Source organism: Lutjanus erythropterus, chromosome 9 (genome assembly GCF_056507025.1).
Source record: "Lutjanus erythropterus isolate fLutEry1 chromosome 9, fLutEry1.hap2, whole genome shotgun sequence".
Classification (NCBI taxonomy): domain Eukaryota; kingdom Metazoa; phylum Chordata; class Actinopteri; order Lutjaniformes; family Lutjanidae; genus Lutjanus; species Lutjanus erythropterus.
This window is the reverse complement of record NC_139325.1, coordinates 21450288-21467863: the sequence shown is the minus strand read 5'-3', so window position 1 is coordinate 21467863 and position 17576 is coordinate 21450288. Positions and strand designations below refer to the sequence as shown.

Here is a 17576-nt window from a genome sequence, read left to right as displayed (position 1 = left end):
AGCAGACCCATGGTCGGAAAAATCTTTCAAATACACCTATTAAAATTTTAAAAACTGGGATTCATATACATGCAGTTTATATTTATTTTAGTTGCATTTAATTTGTATTTCTTGTTCGCTGCATTTTTTGTGTGTGTGTGGAAGTTTGAGGTTATAAAATCAATAGTAATTATTAACTTAGACCATAATTCAGAAAATATCCTGTGGCAAGTATTTTCTATTCCCCTTATTTAAATACTGCCAGAAACTGTTCAGCGTTATGAATTATACATGAACGTAATTCATTTCTTTTATACTCTTACATGTACTCGTGTATATTACTAAAATCTATGAGCTCTCCAAACTTTCTTCTGGTGAAATAAGACAAAATGGCGCTGCTGATTCCAATCAATGTAAAGTTTTATTTCAAGAAAAATATTCTGCTCAGTTATAGTCGAAATCCATATAAAAATAAACTGTGTAACATCACCTCTCGCAGCCTCAATGTTTTGCTGATTTTGCATTAACTTACCTCATTTGTGAGAACTATTAATCCCCCCTCAACGCTACAAATGAGTATATAAACTGAACACAAGTGTCTGGATTAAAATAAAACATATTGAAATATGTTTCAGTAGCTCAAGTTTTGCAGGTCGATTGTTGTGAGTGTCTCTGAGAAAAGGTCAAACGTTTCGGAGGATAAAGGCAGAGGACTCTCTGTAGAATCTGACAAACTTGGTGAGAAAGAGGAGGAGGAGGAGAAAACGGGGAAATCCTGCAAAGAAACGTCCAGGCCGGGGGAAGAATCATCATTGTCCGGGCCTATTGTTGACACGCAGATAGGGTGAACAGTGGGAGCTGCGTTTGGAAAATGTTTCAGATTTTTCTCATTGCTGTTCAAAGGGCTTTGGTTCTCCCCATTGTGCTGTGAAGTCAAGGTATTCTGGTGGAAATACCTCTCTCTCTCCAGGACGCTTCTGTCCACAGCCGCCTCCTCCACCTCCTGCTCGAACTCGTCCTCCGGCAGACACGCGTATTTCCCCTCGCTGTCCCGGTTCTCCTTGCTGTGGGTCTGCCTCTTGTGCTTCATCCTCCTGTTCTGAAACCACACCTTCACCTGCTTCTCTGTTAAATCCAGCAAAGCGGCTATCTCCACCCGCCTTGGTCTGCACAGGTACTTGTTAAAATGAAACTCCTTCTCCAGCTCCAGGAGTTGGGTGTTGGTGTACGCAGTCCTCAGCCTCCGGGATGCTCCTGCACCGCCAACATCTGGAGCCTCTGGTGAACCTAAAATGTAAATAAATAACCCAAAGATTATTTTTCAGGCAGTGAAAATAAAACAGCATCAGTTGTGAGTGTGTGGTGTAAATAAGGTCTATGAGGGGGGAACTTGTGGCGAGTAAAGGAGCGAGACTGGGAAGATTTATGGGCCCCAGGCAGAATATGATGGGTCTGCGTGGACAGGACAGGACGGAGGGTGAAGATTAATGAACATGCCAGCTGCTGGCCCGTGTAAGAATCATCTATCACTCTCCATTACTGTCAAACATTAACACTCTTACACTGCATCACAAGTCAGTGCGTTACTTGATGAGATTAAGCATGCTTAAATCAAAATCCTATACGGGCTTAAAGCCGGGACGCCCACGCTGCACATGCAAAGGCCCGGGATGCAGCTCCTCGCAGAGGGGAAATCCTCAGACAATGAGGAGCCTTTTGCATGGAGGTTATTAATCATCATGTCTTGCCTTGGGGGGAGAAGTAGAGTGGAGAAGAGTCAGTCGTTGTCGCAGAAGCAGCAGAGGCAGAAGAAGCAGCAGTCTGGCTCTTCTTGATGCTTTTCTTCTCCTTCATCCACGGGTACTCCGGGGGTAAAGATGCAGCCTGCAGCGGGCTGCAGCCTCTCACAGCCGCCGGCTGTTTGGAGCGGCTGTGGCGTGGGTGGACGCCCGGGCTCAGGCCGGGGATGGTCTGCTCAAAAGGAGGAGGAATCAGTGTCGACTGTGAAAGCGCCGAGCTCTTGATTGATGAACTTTGAAATGCATCACCGACAGGGTTAGTGAGAGATGTCAGGCACTCAGCGAGCGACGGCTGGCTGTTGATAAAACCACTTTCTCGCCCAAATTCGTAATTCATCTCCTCCTTTTTCTTGTCTCGAAAGCTCGCTAATTTTAAATTAATTCGGATTATTTAATTTTAGATTCAGTTTATTTTCATAAACTACTAAACTGGATATAGTCGTATATGGAGACCTCTATGCCATAAACTATTGCTTTCATGAGGACATGGTTGGAATTAGACCGTGCTGCTTGTCACATGATTTCATCTGCCCAATGACAATTTGGGGTTTTTATCAAAAGAAGCCACTGTCCCCTGTGATTGATCGAGAAAGTCGGAGGGGTAACGCCTCATTCCGGGGGTAGGGGTTGCTTTATTTACACATTTTTGGGGTCAGTTTGTTCACCACTAGCCCCCCCACCTCCCGAAAATGCACCCAAACGTGCCTCCTTTGCGCGTCCACGCAGTCTGCTGTGCGGGTACGCGTGTGTGAGTCGTGGTACTACAGCTGTACATGTGTAGTGTGTGTTTATATGTCCTGTGTGCGTTTATCTCCACAAATCATTTCAGCAGCAGTCACATTTGTGTCTCGTAATAACGCAACGACGCCCACAGTCGTTATCAGCGCCAAGGCGTTAATCTTGAGACTTTCATGAGAGGTTTGCCTGGAGAGGAAAGAAAGCTGCACCAGACGTCCAACAACATGTCCACCCCTCCCCCAACACACACCACACACACCACAGGAGAGAGAGGGAAACAGATGAATTAGTTTTTAATGGATTTCAATGTGATTTCATGTGAGTTCATCACATTTCGACACAATTTGATCTTAGGCTGACCCAAACATTACATTATTATAGCTATCTTCATCACTGAAGACTTCATGATATGATAAGATTGAACTTTATTGATGTCGAATGAAATTCTTGTGCCAGAGACTGTTCAAAAATTACAGTAGCATAAGAAGAAAAAAAAGAATAAATATAAAGTATATAGAGAGCATTTTTAAAAGTCCCTATAATAACAATAAAAGTGATTAGTAATTAATTAGTAAAATAGATTAAGTAAAATAAACTAGAATAAACTAAAATAGAAAAAAGTAATAGTGACAATGATGCTGAAAGTAACACTGACAGTGATATTTAAAAATAAATAAATAAATAAATTGACTAAAAACAATATTTTTGTCAATATAATAAAGTAGTTGGGTTATTTAACAAGCATTTGTCACCGTTTTACAGTTTACAGCTCCGTACCCTTTCATCCCATTTCATTTATTTTATTTCACCTGTAGGGACAGTGTTGACCCAAGCCATCATCCTCATGCACTTTAGCATTATTGGTCCTAACATAGTGCAGTAGAGTACAAAAATGATTTGCCACTGTAGTGTGAAGCAGAGGAAAGGTGGGGATCTGATGGCTGTTTATTGCTCAGGCTCTAAACAAAGAGCCCTGGTAGCCTGTGTGTGATCAATCTTTCTCGCCAAAAGGTCTGACAGCTCCCTGCCCTAAGAACACATTTAAACCATCTAACACTCCCTTAGATCATATATGGCCAGGAAGAGGACAGACACTCTCTGGGTACATGGGCTATAGGAGAAAATTTCAGTTTAGAAATGTGGCGATTTCTTTAGGAAGGACAGTCTGGATGAGACGCACGGCCATTACGCACAAAGCTTCTTTGCTTACGCGGTCGATAATAAATCAGAAATCAATCTAGAGACGTTTTTCGTTTGCCAAGAGGACTATACAAAATACAGAGGAGAGGAATGGACTTGGTTAGTGGTTTAGAAACGAACGGAGCAGCTCTGTCATAGGATCAATTGTTTGCTGAGGTGAGTGGGTGTTGGCATTCAGCAGAAATCCCATTCAGTCTCATACCTTTCTCTCTGCAGATACCCAAGAGCAAGTCTTTATCAGCCCTGTTCGGTTTCTAAAATAATTCAGTTTTAACATACGTGCTTAAAATGTTTGATTTAATTGCATTCAACATGCATTGTTGATTAATCTTTATTTAATGTTGCTTTTAACTGCTATAATGGAGGATGGAGGCTACCCTGAATTTAAGCTGGATCTCGAGAACAAAAAATGTGTCAATATAACCTTAAATATTATAATATAATAAGTGACTTAGAAATAATTAAATTAAATTTATATTTAACCGAATTCTATCTGTGTGCCAAGTTTTTTTGGTTTCTGCAAATCACTGTCTAAACTAACTGCACAAATTTAGCATTTCTTCTGATTAGAATTTACAGATAAATTGTGGTTTATATAAACCATAATTTATCTGTAAATTCTGTCTGTATTACAGACGGAATCAGCCTAACCAGAGCGCAAAGATTTAAATTGACACAGGTGTAGAAACAGAACAATGAAGAGAACAAAGAACAAATAAAACTCTAAAATATTCGATGTAATATAACCTGGATATTTCATGCTGAGACTTGCTCATATTGAACAGTTTATATTGCTGCTAAATTCTGATTTATGTCTGCTGTTCTTGTTGGGAGACATAAAAACATAAAGCCACATTTTTGCTGCTTGTTTTGAACGAATGCAGACAGGAGACGGTGTCTGGATGAGCTGTGAGCAGGAGCGGCTCGTTTCCCGTCTGTTCCGACCGAGACAACAAGAGACATCTGGGAGGCAAGCAGGCCAAACATGCGACTACTGACCGGCCAATTGTTTTCAAGAAAAAATATTTTGATGATGAACTTACTGTGGAAATATTTTTCATTTATGGTAAGTACGATGCAAATATTTAACCAGACTAAAATAAATAAATAATTTAAAAATGTCCAAATGTGTGTGTTTTTGTTTTTCAGTGTGTAAAAGATGGCAATGGCTGCTTTTAAGGTAAAATGTATGCAATGACACGTTTATTATACATGTATTAAACATTTTTCATACTCAATTTGAACTGCTATTTGTTTAAATGATTGAAAGTGTTTATAATAGTGTTTATTGCATGTTGTTTCCGTGATTAACGCTGTATTATATCATATATCACACCATATTCTGTCTGTGGGAGGAAAAACTGGGGGAAAAAAACAGAGGTACATTCAGGCCGTGTAGTCCTTCTGGAAAACACATTTAGCTTCGAGCCCCCTTGTGTGTGTGTGTCTGTGTGTGTGTGTCTATGTGTCTGTGTGTGTGTCCTGGAAACAAAGCAGTGCTCACAACGACAGGATTTATACATTACAGTTTTATTTATGGAGCCCCCTGGATTCATGAGAAGATTTGACAGATACTTCAGGCACGTTAAAGGGCCGCAAATCAAACTGGTTTGCACGTCGATCATGTGCAGAAATATCACGATAACAACACCGATATGGAAATCCTAGGCCATTTTATGTCTCTCGGAAAATAAAGGAAGAAAAAAGAATGAAAAATCTCGGATCACAGCAGAGAAATAAAAGAATACGACCAAGATGCACGACCCACCTTTAAAACACAAGCAGTTTGTCTGTCAGTTCTCTGCCTCTGATTCAGTGTCCTTGCTCTGTTTTCCTGTAAAAGCAAAGATGTGTATTAACGTGGTTTTAGGAAAAATGTGAAGCAGCATAGTTTTAAAATGATGTGAGGTTGATTTAAATAAAAGAAGAAACAAGGGACATGCTCAAGTGGCTACTGAAAGAGCGTCTCTAGAGCAAACTATTTACCTAAAAAACTGCATTCATCTACACCGTAAAAATTAAGTATTTGTTTTAACTTAAAATTGATGATTGAAAACAAATCAACATTTGTAGTCAATTGAACTTGATACTAATTCACTTGCACTTTTTCAGTAAGCTTAAGATATTAATTTGAACCAACAACTCCTGATCACAGTGATGAACATTACAGACAAATTCGATTTCATTTCCCTTTTTTTTTTTCGGTTTGAAAAATCAGCTCTTCTTTTCACACAAAGACATTAACTGCTCCTGTTTGGAGTTACTTTGTTCCAGGGTTGGCACAAAGACAATGTGTGAAACTGATCCCAGTGAATTTATTAAATTTCAAATGTTCAAAAGTTCAACACTAACCGTCATTATTGTTCACAGTGTTTTCATTATTATGAAAACAAACAACCATGACTTATCTTAAAGCGTGTTACAGATGTACAGGAAGTTTTCACCATATATGTTTTCTTCAAAATATAAAAAAAGGTCTCTGGAGAGTTTCAACTCTCACAATGCATGCTGGGGATTCTGTCTGTATGCTGATCATGTTTCTTTTGAAACTTAATTCAAGAGTTGCTTTAACACTGTGTGGCCCATTCATTCAACTCATTATTTCAAGTCTAAAAACTTCAAGGTAGAAGAACTCATGTTTATAAGTTCTCAGGTGTTCTAAAAAGAAATATTAGATTTTTAATGAATACTAGAAAGTTTAATTAACACAAATAAATAAAATGCCAATGTAAAGGTAGAATCATTAAGACTTCATCAGGACTTCAAATACCAACATTTTTGGGTTGGTAAAGCATCAGCAAAATACTCAGATAAATAAAGGTAAAGAGCAGGGTGTCTGCAGATACAGCCACCACCACACATTTCTAATGGGTCATAAGTGATGATTGAAAGGGTCTATGTTTATGAGTCTATACAGTGTTTCTGTTTATTTGTTTGTTTCTTTTTAGGAAAATGTTTCATATTATGCCTATTATAAGAATTCAATGTATGATTTGTTTGCAGTGTGAGGTGTTATCAGTAGCTCAAGAATCTGCAGAAATCTACAGAAATATTTTGGCCGATCTAAGAACACACACGTCACAGAAGTAACCTCACTATCCACATACAAAACAACAGACTATTGGCAGTGAGGATAAGTGGGTGAAACTGACCCCCATGTGCTCATGACTCTACTCCCCTGAACTTCTCCTCCAGAGTTCACTCATGGCCTCCTCTGTCACCGCTGGTGTCATGAGGCTTGATGTATAGGGGTCATGAGAGGTCCCGCCACAAACAACATCCAAGCAACTTTCTGTTTTCCTGCAGCATGGCTCCTCAAATGGCTGTTTGCATGGAAGATATTCATCCAGACATGCATGGGGATCAGGGAGGAATGTCATCTACACACAACACTGTTCTCTAATGACCGAAGGTTTGTACAGTGTTATGTCACTCTCTTATCGTGTTTTTGAAAAATGGGGACATCAGTTGGCCGCAATATCTTTACAGCAGTTTTTCTTAAAAGGAATAAGAGACTTAATGAGCTACATGTGGATGACCTTTGAGGGTGGGAATGGGGGGGGTGGGGGGGTGGAGGAGGAGGAGGTAGGTTGAGGGAAACCAGGAAGGGAGGGAAGATTTAAACATTAGGGTATCTCTCACTTTTTAGGACCTCAAGTTCATCACTCAGTTGGGGTCCAGTGAGGTCCGATCCAGCTCCTAGAAGAAGTGAAGTGGTGCTATAACTGTGTGTGTGTGTGTGTGTGTGTGTGTGTGTGTGTGTGTGTGTGTGTGTGTGTGTGTGTGTGTGTATGTGGTCATTATGTCACCTCAGTCATAATCAGCAGTGCATTTCATGTAGCCTATGTGCTCTAACTGGTTGTCTTGGCTACAGATACACATATATGGGTGTCAAATGTAGGGTCCGTGGGCCAGAAACGGCTCACTAAAGTGTCTAATTCAGCCCACTGGATGACTTTACAAAGTATAAAATGTGGCAGAGCAGTCATTAATTCCAGACCAGAATATTGAGCATTGTGAAAATACTGTTAATGAGCAGCTTAAGTATCAGACTCCTATCTTAAAGGACCAATGTGTAGGATTTAGTGGCATCTAGCGGTGAGCTTGAAGATTGCAAACACTTCACCTTACTCTCACTTTCCAGATGTGCGGGAGAATCTATGTTGGTAGCTAACTTGCAAAAAACGAGAAAGGCCCTATCTAGAGCCAGCGTTTGGTTTGTCCATTCAGGGCTACTGTAGAAACATGGCAGTCCAACATGGCAGCCTCCATGGAAGAGGACCTGCAGTCTATGTACACTAGTGGATTCAGTGGTGCAGCAAGGGGCAGTTGGCCCCCTGGTGCCCACATGTTCTAAAAAAAAAGACAAAGTGCCATCTTGGACACCCCTGTATGGTAGATAAAACATGATAAAATGCCCTCTGGGATGCCTTTACCATGGACAAAATGTGATGAAGTGCCCTCTGAGGTGCCCTTCCAGAAAATTTCATAAAGTACAATATAGTCTGCCCTATATACTAAAAATGTATTTGGCCTTTACATGCCATTAAACAGTTAACTATTACTATTGTTTTTGTTACAGAGTTGTAGTTGTTGTACAATAAAACATATTTAATCTAAACTAGGAATTGGAACATTTTCCCCTGAAATGCATAATGATTTTTGCCACACTGGTGCCTCATCACGTACAGCTGGTGCCCTATTTATTCCTTTTGCCCCTGACCGTCAGACAGCCTGTGTGACAGCGCTGACCATGTAGATAGCAGCATTACTGCACGGGAGTGGAGATGTCTGGAAGAACAAAATGATTTCTGGATGTCAAGACATTGTTTGAGTTATATATAGGTAAAATACTATATTGTTGTTTAGTTCAAAAATACATACACTTTTGTGCGTTTGTAGCTCCACTATGATCTGTAGATTGTAATGCAGAGGTTCCCAAACAGTTTCATACCAAGGATCCCCACAATAAATGTAATCAGACTATGGACCCTCAATCTGAGAATATCTTGTTTTATGGAGTCCCTTCTGAGGATTTTCTTTTTATTCCTAGGTTTGATGATAACAAACTCTTCATAATCAGATTTGAATCACTATAAGTTACAATCAAAAAGGCCAACCCCATTTCTTTCCTTGTTCCAGCTTCCAAAAAATGTAACAAAAGTTAAATGTAGGCTTTTCCTCCTTTTTCTGGGGACCCCCTACAACCCACTCAGGGCCCTTTGTTAGTCCCTGGACCCCAGTTTGAAAACTACTGTAGTAATGGACATGTAATGACAGCAGACTGACTAAATGTGGAAAAACTGAAACATTGTTGAAATTGCACTTATTTTCCTTAAGACATATCAGGCTGTTCATCATCTGTTTTGTAAATTTAAGGTTCACTGAATGTAGAGTGTATTTGCATTTCTTAAAAGGGAAAGTTTTGCTGGTGTTGTTACTATGCAGTGGTTTTACTGGTGTGGCCTACTTAAGATCGAACTGAGCTGCATGTGGCCCATGAACTCAAAAGAGTTTGACACCTCTGTTCTAAACTATCCAAAAGCACAAGGTGGAGTCATTTGATGAACTATGCTGTGCTCCTCTCTCCGATTCTGCAATAAAAAGTAAAGGAACCCCTGGCCAAACAGAACTCCACTTTAATTAAATACGAATTTTTAATGAGCAATTTATGCCATAGATGACGATAAAATGAAACAGAACACGCAGCAGGATTAGATGATTTACGAGAAAAACGACACCACTGGTACAGGTTTGTAATAAATGGGGAGTGGTCCTGGTGTACCGTGAACGCATCACCCAGTTTGAACATTGTTCTCCTTCAGACGAGCCGCTGCCTCCACCTGCTGGTGGTCAGAGCGCAGCGACACTCAGCTCAGCACGGAGCACAGACACCATCATCAGGGTGGTGATGCTTTTTGTTACTTTAAGTTTTGTGGTGTTTTTGTTTCTTTCTTTATGTGTTTTGTTTTGTTCTTAACTTTGCCGTTTTATTTTTAATGGTGTCATTTTCTACTTCTTCACGAAATACAGTGATGGAATCCATGTTTTGGGATTTTTTTTCAGCGTGTGAAACATGTTATTGTGTGAGTGCGGTTCTGTTGCTGCGACAAAACAACAAACGGCTGTTTCTGCACTGAGACAGTCTAATTGTTGGTAGACAGTCGTAAAGTAATTAGACGTTTAAAAACAGACCCATCTGTAGTATACTGCCATACCCTACACCTCTCCTGTGTGTGTGTGTGTGTGTGTGTGTGTGTGTGTGTGTGTGTGTATCTTACAACAATATCACATATTTGACTGTTTGCCCGAGCCTCATTATAGAAATGCTGCTTTACTGCTGTCACTGAGCCTCTACATGCTTTGCTGTTTTCGCACCTTATAAACAGTTTGAGGCTGTGATTGTGGTTTATTACACGAGGGCATCTAGTTTGTAGGGCGTTCACAAGCCGAAAATGACCTACAAAGTTATTCATATGTGCACTTGTTATGATTCTGACAATAATTAAATGCAAACCAATCTATAAATGCTTAAAAATGTTTCGCCATTGTCTTAATTTGCTGTGGCGTTTTTGTGACTTGTTTTTTTTTAAATAATTGTTACATCGCTCTTTGATGTAGGCAATCCATGTAGAAGATTTTATTTTAGCTATTTAATCAAATCATCCAAGTATATCTAAAGATAATTCAAGTTATTCTGGCCTATTTTAGTATTCAATATTTGGTTAAATAGGATGCCTCGACTTTTGAAAATAAGAAAGTTACTAAAAAGAAAATCAAATAGATCCCTTTCTCATTTCGACAATATTATTGTACTACGTAAATATTATAATTACACACACAACTCCATGGGAAGAATAGAAATCTGGAGAGGCCTTGGGAAGTTTTTGTTTTGTGTGTGTGTGTGTGTGTGTGTGTGTGTGTGTGTGTGTGTGTGTGTGTGTGTGTGTGTGTGTGTGTGTGTGGTTTATTTTGGTTGTTTGCGCCATAAAGCGCAAGCAGACTCGGGCCTAGTAAAGGTTTGTTTTGTTTTGATTTGTTTTGTTTTGTTTTTTTTCCTGAAATAAATACAGGTTTTCAGGTCAAAAATAATTTTCAATGATAAAAGTAAAAATTCTAATGTTATTGAAATAGTTTTGAAATGTTTATGATTAACAGGACAGTAAATTAACTAAGTTGTAGTGTGTCTCTTTAATTTATCGTTTATATTTTGTTAAAATATGTTACAAATGCGCGAAAAGGCAAAAATAGCAGCAAATTAATAAGACATAATTATTGTCTAATGTGCTATACAAACTACTCTTTATTTTGGATGGAACGACGAGGTATTTAAAGTGTGCACAGTGTTTTCACAAATGGATCAAAACCTAACGGTTAAAAAAAACATCTAGATTGCAAAAAACAATAAGTTAAACAATGCAAATAGGTAGCTGACAGACATTCAGGTAGTCAAGGATCATTTCATGCAGTTAACAAATGTGTAGTTCACTATTTCTGTGCGCAAAATTACAACACATCTAAGTTCTGACGAGACACTGTCCTCTCACAAACATCAAAAACTGGATATCATATTAAAAAAAGAAAAACATCCAGCATCAATTTTAACAGCACAAACTTTACATCAACATGTGTAACAGGTCAGGAATATTAAGGACAGACTCCCCTCTCCCTCTGCCTCACCCACCTCCCCCCTCTCAGGCCATCAGTCCAAAACAAGTTTACTGTCCCTTCGCCGGTCTTTGTTTTCTTTCTTCATCTTCATCCTGCGGTTCTGAAACCAGATTTTCACCTGTCTCTCGGTCAAACTCAGGAGTCTGGCTACTTCGTATCTACGATCCCGGGGGAGGTACATGTTAAATAGAAACTCCTTTTCCAGTTCGAGGATTTGGTGCTTTGTATAGGGGCAACGCTTTTTTCTGGTGGGCTTTGCGTGAAGCCAGTTGGATGATGGGTTATCTGGAGACAGGAGGGTCAAAAAACCAGGAGACAGGAGAGTTAATGCTCTCAGAAAAGGATTCAAAAACAAGACTTTACAGTTTGGAGAGGACATGCTAAACCTGGCAGATTAGATAGTTGTAAAATAAATTACTTTGATTATTTGAGGACTGAGCAAATTCCACATGATGTTGCTTTGAATTTTTGAAATATCTGTACATTAAAGCGTGACAAACACCCTGAAGACCATGGTAATCTTTTTTTAAACAGAATATCGTGTCACTGAGCTATAAGACTATCGTTCCTCTTTGAGTCTAAATTTTACGCACATTTTTGCACCAATACAAGCCTGTGCCATCCAGAACAATTCCTTCACATCCTCATTAATGCCATTTTCATTCACCATAAAGTGACCAGAATAAAATGAGAATACCGCGTCGCTTACTTGCATCCGTCTCCCTCTTATCCTCTGGTGCTGGACTCTCCACAGTGGCTTTAGATGTGGATGTGGTTTCACAGGGAATCTCCGCAAGCGACGCTTCGTTTCCTATGTCAGACAAAAGAGGTGTGTGTGTCTCCAAAGTTGTACATTCAGCACTCCCAATCAGAGGCTCTGGTTTGATCTCATAATGCATGGCTGTCGATGGTAATCCCGTCAAACACAGAGACGCGGATACCGGATCCAACGCCCAGGAGCGCGTAAACATGCCATCGCTGTCCCCGCTGGTGTATGGGTGGTGTATATAGGTCGGAGCGGCTGTGTTTGGAGCGTGGGCCGAGATGGGACTCCAAGATCCACCAAAAATAGAAGATTTCGCCTGCAAAGGGCAAGACTCGTGTCCGCCATATTCGGTGAGCATCGCCTGCTCCACCCCTGCAGCTGATGAGTATCTCGGTGCCATATCTTCCTGCTCAGGAAGGACAGGCGACTCGACAAAATAACTCGCTCCCAGCGTCGACATTGCAAACATGCAAAAGCAAAAATTAAAAAATAGCACGTTACAGTTCTGCAGTGTTTAGAAAAAACAGATTCATTGCATTTAATGTGCTGCTTTCCTGCACCAGCTAAAGCCTCAATGCGTCCAGCAAGTTGAACCTTGCCCAAGACTGGATAGGGCGCCCCAAACACGTGACCGTGGGACAGAACAATAAATAATAAATCAGCCTGCTGCTCAAGTAAATGGCCACCATTTTCCCCACCATATTTTAATAGCAAATCCCCGTGCATTTATTGGGAAATATTACGTTTTATAAGCAATAAACGTTATGATTTTTGTCAGGAGATCTTATGTTGGTGTAATCGAACATAGTCGTGATGGAGGGGAGCAGGGGGAGCTTTAGCTACTTTAAAGCCTCCATTTGCGAAATCATCAAACAAGCTCTTTGCTTAAAAATATATATATTCATAAAAAATCTAATGGGATGATTTATCCTTCAAAATAAAAGGCTTATAATAATTTAATGACCTCCATCTATAAAACTTTTACTTTTGGGGGAAAAAAAATCTGATTCTCGTTAGCTGCTGCTATATAAAATATTTTCAAGACTTCTTAAAATAAGATAAAACAAGCAGAGATGTGTTTAAAACATCAGTAGAGGTTAAAAAATCAAAACATCTTAAGGGACAGTTTCCAATATGCACAAAGCTGTGTCTGCAGGGTTGTGGGTCTACACTTTGAAGGCAATCTAAAACGGAAAGTGGGGTGAGGTTATTTGGGTGCTATATAACAGCCCTTTTTATCACGGGCAATTGGGTTGTTTTTCTTCAGGTTACAACCTGGCTGTCTAAGCTAAATATCACCAATAAAGCTCAGCCTTTGTGTCCTTTCTCTGGCGCAAGCAGACGCATCCGGCATTTCCTACGGCGAGGCAACTGGCAGACTGCAATGATCATAACCGAGGCCTTGTCTGTCCTTTCCTCCTCCACTGGACATATACAAGCCTTAATCCTTTCATTCCCCAGCCTTCAGCTTTACTTCCTGCGGCTTAGATCACACAAAGACGCCAGAAATCCTCTGCAGAGGTTGTCTTAAATTATAGATGTGGTGAAAACTTTGCATCTCTAAGATTAAATATACCATGTCAAGATGCAGAATTTATCTTCATAATTAAAAAACAGAAAAATCATATCAAGAGTTCATTTTACGCACAACAATAACACTTTATTGCACTTTTTGGAATATTTTTTTTTATGTGTTTGAAAGCACTCTGCGCCAAATTATTATTAATAAATCCGACCAGTAATTAATAGTGATTCACTTCTCATGATGCGACGAGTTTTACTGAGGTAATCAAGGCAGTTTCTTGTTGTGGGAGAAATATTATAGCCCAACAACATGAGACTACCTAAACCACGCAACAGCCCGCTCTCCTCTTCAGGGATATCTGTTATAATGTGTTTTTGGTGTTATCCAAGTGTGAAAAATGTGTAGTTTCTCAGTATAACAAGTGTAAACATTTTAAACATCTGAAAATGCGCAAAAGACAATATTCAGACAGTTTATTTATTCGTGATTTGTTGTGTGCGGCAAGTCTCAGGCTCTGTTGCAACATTTTGTAAAATTTTAGTCTTTTTGCGCCGTTACTTAGACATTAGAATTAAGGATTTTACCATGAAAAAAATAGTAAATAGTGTTGGTCTTCGTTTTTTCAACAACAGGGCACTAATTCATAATGTAAAATACAGTTTATAATAACAATGAAAAAAACACTGGTGCCTCACTCACTGCGTGGTTTAAATTTAAGTCTGGTGTCAAGGACAAAAAGCAACGAAGTGTGCACAGCCGCCAGACATCCATCACAGGCCTAAACTATGAAGAACATCACCCTCTACTACTGTAATAATATTTACTGTGCACAAAGCGGACCCAGTCCAAAACACAAAGGCATTAGCACCGTGCGCTGTAACTGTGCCAGATTTAAGATTTAAACAGCGCCCGGCGTCTAATCTGTCTTTCTGAATGAAATAAGAAGTCTGCAGTTGCAGGGATAGTTTTATTAATTTGACCAGCAAAATGTGCAAATATTCATCAGACCTCTTGGGTGCTTCAACTGTCACATAAAGGCCTACATGTAACTGTAACACAAGTATCCCAAGAGTTAGTCCAGCATGCAAATTCCAATGGTTCACTCAGGTTGAATATACAATATGTACAAGCCTGAAGCTCTGAAACATTGTGGTCACATTCTGAACAGTTTTAAACACAATGGATCAACGTTACAAATGTAGCCATTTATAAATACATATCCACGACAAAATAAAACAAGACGTGAAAATAAAGGAAGAACAACAATCAATAAGTTAGCAGTAGGGTCCTATTTTCCATGGACATTCTCACAGTTGGGTGGGGGGCTCAGTCTGCACAGGCGCCCTTGCCATGGATGCAGGAGGGCGCCAAAGACACAGACAGTCTCATGAGAAACTGAAGTTGCTGGAGAGCTCTCGGATCCTGTTCTCCCGGCTCATTTTTTTCAGTTTCATCCTCCTGTTTTGGAACCAGATTTTGACTTGCCTGTCAGTGAGGTGCACACTGCGGCTGATCTCCAGGCGACGCTCTCTTGTCAAGTACATGTTGAAGAGAAATTCCTTCTCCAGCTCCAGAGTCTGGTGCTTAGTGTAGGGGCAGCGCTTCTTTCGGCCACTCTTAGCTGTGAGCCAGTTTGCCGTACTTTCAATTTTTCCATCTGAAAACGAGAAAGGACATTAGGCAACAGGTGTGACAAAAAAAACAAAAAGACAAAACAAACATCATACCTGGAGGGAAGCCTCACATATTTGATAGAAATTATGGAGCCATAAAATTCAAAATGCAAGATAAACAGAACCTGACATGCCGACTAAATAAAGACGTGTATTTCCTTTTATTTATTTTTTGTATCTATTGGTTTATTTAACAGTGACAATGCACATTACTAAACATGGCTGAATATGCGCCAAGAGGCTATTTTTCGTCTATAGTCCCTGAACAAATGTTACAAAGTCTGTAAACTGCAGAAAGCTGAAGATGGGTTTGATATATAAATTCTACAGTTTGAACTGACACCTACTACACAGCCATAGAGAATTAATACCTGTATAATGCCTGATTTCTGTCTTCTATTTGATTTTACTACCATTTTACGCACCACCATACAGCTATATAGATATAGCTGCAATTCAGCATTTTACCAGAAACTGCTATTTGCCCCGTTAAGCAGCCTTAACCACAGCAGCCTGTGGCTAACTGCACGTTTATTAAGACATAAAACACAGTCTGCACAGTGTGCTAAAATTCTAGCGAGGCCTGGACTGCACTGGAACAGCCTTGATGTTAATCATGAAACCCTAGTAATATTTAAAGCAACATTTTTCTAAAAAAAAAAAAAAAATGTATTGACACATATATACATAATACCTTTCAATCGTCACTTATGACCCACTAGAAGTCTGTGGAGCGCATTGAATCAGCAGAGACCCTGGCCTTTGCCTGTTATTTTCTAATTTTCTCATTTTTTGCTGTTCTCGGGCGGCTTTGTCAAACCATAATGTCTGCATTTGACATCCTGGGAATAAGACTCAAAAAACTATCTCTCTGGTTCATTTACAAACAGCTCGGACAAATCCTACTGATTCTACCTTTAAAAATTCAAGAGTAGTTAATATTCTTTTTAATTACCAAAACTTCGTAGTTGTTAAAATAAATCCAATAATGGGCCTGTTTGAGTTGCATTGTAATAGAGCATAGCTATGGCAGCCTATTTGTGGTGTAAAAAAACAGCTAATAAAGCACAACAGCTCTGATCCTCGGCTCTGATTGGTTAAGTCACGTTCAATTTCGCCTCATGCCAGATAAACCGGTAAATAGCCGATAAACGCGCACCTGTTCGTGGCTGACTGTTGACCTAAATAGTAATATTATGATAGAAAATCAGCCTTCATGTTCATGCAGTCCTCTGTGGTGATTTAAATAACAATAGGAACCTAAAAAATATATACGTGCATGCCCTTTATGCCTTTGTTTTTATCTCTACAATATGCGTCGTCTCTTCACCTTTGACGGACTTTTCTGGACACTCCGCACTGCATGTCTCAGCGGGCTCAGGAGAGGATGAGCCCTCCGAGGACAGGCGGCTGTCCTCCTCTCTGGCCGGGACGCAGGGCGCAGGGACAGGCGCCTCCTCGTGGCTCTCCCTTCGCTCCGGCTCACTAGAGGCAGCCTGGGGCTGCTGGGAGGACTGCTGGCTGTCCAGGCGTGCTGGTCGCTGCAGAGTAAAGTGATTCATGTTTGGTTGGACGTCATGGTACAGCCTGGAGGACGTGTATGTCTGAGACAGACGAAAGTAGCCCGGGACCGGGCATGATGCGGTCGAGTAGGAAATGTCATCTACTGTGGCTCCTTTAGGACATTTGTCAGACTCATAAAGACAGTATGCGCTCTCCTCTTTTATACTCGGTGAGAAGGAACACTGAGCCATATGCTGGCCGCTGGGCTGATCCACCCGGCAGGATCTCGATGTCTCGAGCCACGTTTCCATCCCTTGAACATACGGAGCAGGAGACGGAATCACGCTTTGGGTGCTCGGCTCGTTGCGCTTACCGATCCCCGGGAAACACGAGCCACCGGAGAGTCCATAAGAATATTCCGACGCTGGTGGCAAATACACGCCGTTACTTTGGTAATATGAACCGCTGTCGGTTCTCACGTTGATTAAAGAGTCCACGAAAAACGAGTTTCCAGCCTGGTTGTTGGGGCATGTCATCGTTGTGGTGTAATTTGACGGAGGATGAAGATAGCCCTTTCTGGCTGACATTTCTTGTGCAAAACATTGCTGAATAATTACTGATACTCACGCTTCTCACTGTAGCCTGCAGCCAATTAAAACACCAGGCGACTGCAGACTCCTCCCAGTCCGGCCGGGGAGCTCCACTGTGTCGTATATTTTGTT

The 17576-nt window shown here is 40.4% G+C and overlaps 3 protein-coding genes across 4 annotated transcripts; all 3 read right to left on the bottom strand.

Annotated features, from left to right (window-relative positions):
- Positions 1-381: 381 nt before the first annotated feature.
- On the bottom strand, positions 382-2908 carry hoxa2b (homeobox A2b). Its single transcript, XM_084726529.1, has 2 exons — positions 1728-2908; positions 382-1266 (listed from the first exon to the last, which is right to left on the bottom strand). Exons 1-2 carry the CDS (start codon positions 2113-2115, stop codon positions 611-613), a joined length of 1044 nt encoding a protein of 347 aa, XP_084582655.1. The 5' UTR covers positions 2116-2908; the 3' UTR covers positions 382-610.
- An 8093-nt stretch (positions 2909-11001) lies between these two features.
- Positions 11002-14478, bottom strand: hoxa9b (homeobox A9b). Of its 2 annotated transcripts, none has more exons than XM_084726532.1 (2): positions 12085-14478; positions 11002-11672 (listed from the first exon to the last, which is right to left on the bottom strand). In XM_084726532.1, exons 1-2 carry the CDS (start codon positions 12620-12622, stop codon positions 11419-11421), a joined length of 792 nt encoding a protein of 263 aa, XP_084582658.1. In that variant the 5' UTR covers positions 12623-14478; the 3' UTR covers positions 11002-11418. The 2 variants fall into 2 exon arrangements, with proteins under 2 accessions (XP_084582658.1, XP_084582659.1); XM_084726533.1 differs by having other exon boundaries at positions 12097-14478.
- Positions 14479-14626: 148 nt separating this feature from the next.
- hoxa10b (homeobox A10b) lies at positions 14627-17475 on the bottom strand. The gene is made up of 2 exons (XM_084726530.1): positions 16682-17475; positions 14627-15335 (listed from the first exon to the last, which is right to left on the bottom strand). Exons 1-2 carry the CDS (start codon positions 17439-17441, stop codon positions 15064-15066), a joined length of 1032 nt encoding a protein of 343 aa, XP_084582656.1. The 5' UTR covers positions 17442-17475; the 3' UTR covers positions 14627-15063.
- Between the last annotated feature and the right edge of the window lie 101 nt (positions 17476-17576).